The sequence below is a fragment of the Notothenia coriiceps genome, unplaced genomic scaffold (genome assembly GCF_000735185.1).
Source record: "Notothenia coriiceps isolate Sejong01 unplaced genomic scaffold, NC01 NC01_scaffold00012634, whole genome shotgun sequence".
In the NCBI taxonomy this organism is placed as follows: Eukaryota; Metazoa; Chordata; class Actinopteri; order Perciformes; family Nototheniidae; genus Notothenia; species Notothenia coriiceps.
Window position 1 is genome coordinate 1 of NW_011345335.1, and position 1700 is coordinate 1700.

Consider the following 1700-nt stretch of genomic DNA (forward strand, 5'->3'; position numbering starts at 1 on the left):
GGGGGGGGGGGGACAGTGTATGGGCACTGTACGCGATGTAGGCCTAGTGTATGTTGTTGTTAAATAATCATTTGTATTAATAGTATAAGTAAGGAAATAGTAAAAGTTAAACATTTCAAAAGAAAATTCAACCCCCCGATTTGCAGCACCCCCCACAGATGGATGTACCTTTAGCATTTGCGTATACTGCCTCTGCCACGAGCTGGCCCTGCTCTTACTGTCTGTATCTTGGATACCCATTTTATTCTAGACTTAACATGGGAGCTGAGGTTAAACTTTCCAAACATAAACAAAATCACAACCTTGACACACCTTGCCAAATGCATAAACTCAACCAAAATGACCCAAAACTAAAAAAGCCAAAGATGCCCCTCTAGTGAGGCACAAGTGTTGATAAATGGTCTCAGTGCACATGGTATAAATCCAGTGTGTGTGAATAACAAGTGATGCCTTGGAGGTGCACAAGCTGACCTTTGACCCTCCACATATTCACTCAGAGTGCGGATCCAGGCCCCAGTACAACACCCGTATCGTGGGGGGGAACATCTCCAGGCCGGGGCAGTTCCCCTGGCAGGCCAGCCTCCACTTCGTCAGTGAACACCTGTGTGGAGGCTCCATCATCACATCCCGCTGGGTGCTGACTGCGGCACACTGTGTGTACGGGTGAGTCACAAGCTTACGGACAAGCTGAATATGGAATGGTATTGAGTGAAACCATCAGAGGAGGTATTTAGTAAGGCAAGTTCCTCTGGTAATACTCTGTGTATACCAGCTGATTAAAACTGGTGAAATCCCCATATTCTCTGTAGTGGTCACTGAATCTGAAAAAGAGTGTATTGATGGACATATTTGTTAAAACCCTATTTCCATTTTTCTTTCCAACACCTCACTAAACTAAGATTACTGGCTTTCCAGCTGTCAGACCTGACATGAGAGAAACTGAAACAAATGTTGATATGCTCATCTGAGTCAACTTCTGTTATTAATGTGCAATTAGGATTTATCAGGAGTATTGGTAGGGTTGTTATTCTATGCAGCCTTTAGAGGAAGACTGTAGACACCACTCATTGTTGAAAAGCACCACTTCCTTTGCATTTTTTCAGGGACAAAAAAGATGATTCTAACTCAATTGTATGAACAGTTAAACTTCCCCTAATAAAATAAGGACTGGATTCCTTTTTGTAAAATAAGATGGTGTTTGATATAGCTCAATCAGGCTATCATTAGGCCTAAGAAGAAATGTCTACCTTTCGCTATAGACAGGCAGACATTTCTCCTTAGGCACCATTTAAAGAGAGCCTTTCTATAGTGAAGTGTTCTGCATGAGATGATTTACTGAGAGTGACATAAGATACAACTGTAGCTTGTGGGATTGTATTTCTCAGAGTCCCAAACGTATACTGAGTTAATATTGAACAATTATCAGGTTTGCAGACCCCTCCATGTGGGCGGTCCATGTGGGTCTGACGGAGCAGCCGGTGCATGGCGCTCAGTCTCTGTCTGTGGAGCAGATCATATACCACGCTCGCTACAGGCCTAAAGGACTGGACTACGACATTGCACTGATGAAACTGGCCACGCCACTTGACTTTAACGGTATTTTTTTTATTTTTTTTTATAAACTTTATTTTCCTTTTTCTTAAACAACACATACAGTTTCAGTTTCAGTGACAAAAAATTGCAGGTTGTCCATTTTTTGT

General features: G+C 42.4%; 1 protein-coding gene across 1 annotated transcript; it reads left to right on the forward strand.

The window, feature by feature from the left end:
* Nucleotides 1-497: 497 nt before the first annotated feature.
* Nucleotides 498-1596, forward strand: LOC104947541 (transmembrane protease serine 3-like; the record flags this gene model as incomplete). Its single annotated transcript, XM_010773590.1, has 2 exons — nucleotides 498-663; nucleotides 1427-1596. Coding segments are annotated over 2 exons (336 nt in total), but the record flags the coding sequence as incomplete, so codon positions are not given.
* Nucleotides 1597-1700: the final 104 nt, after the last annotated feature.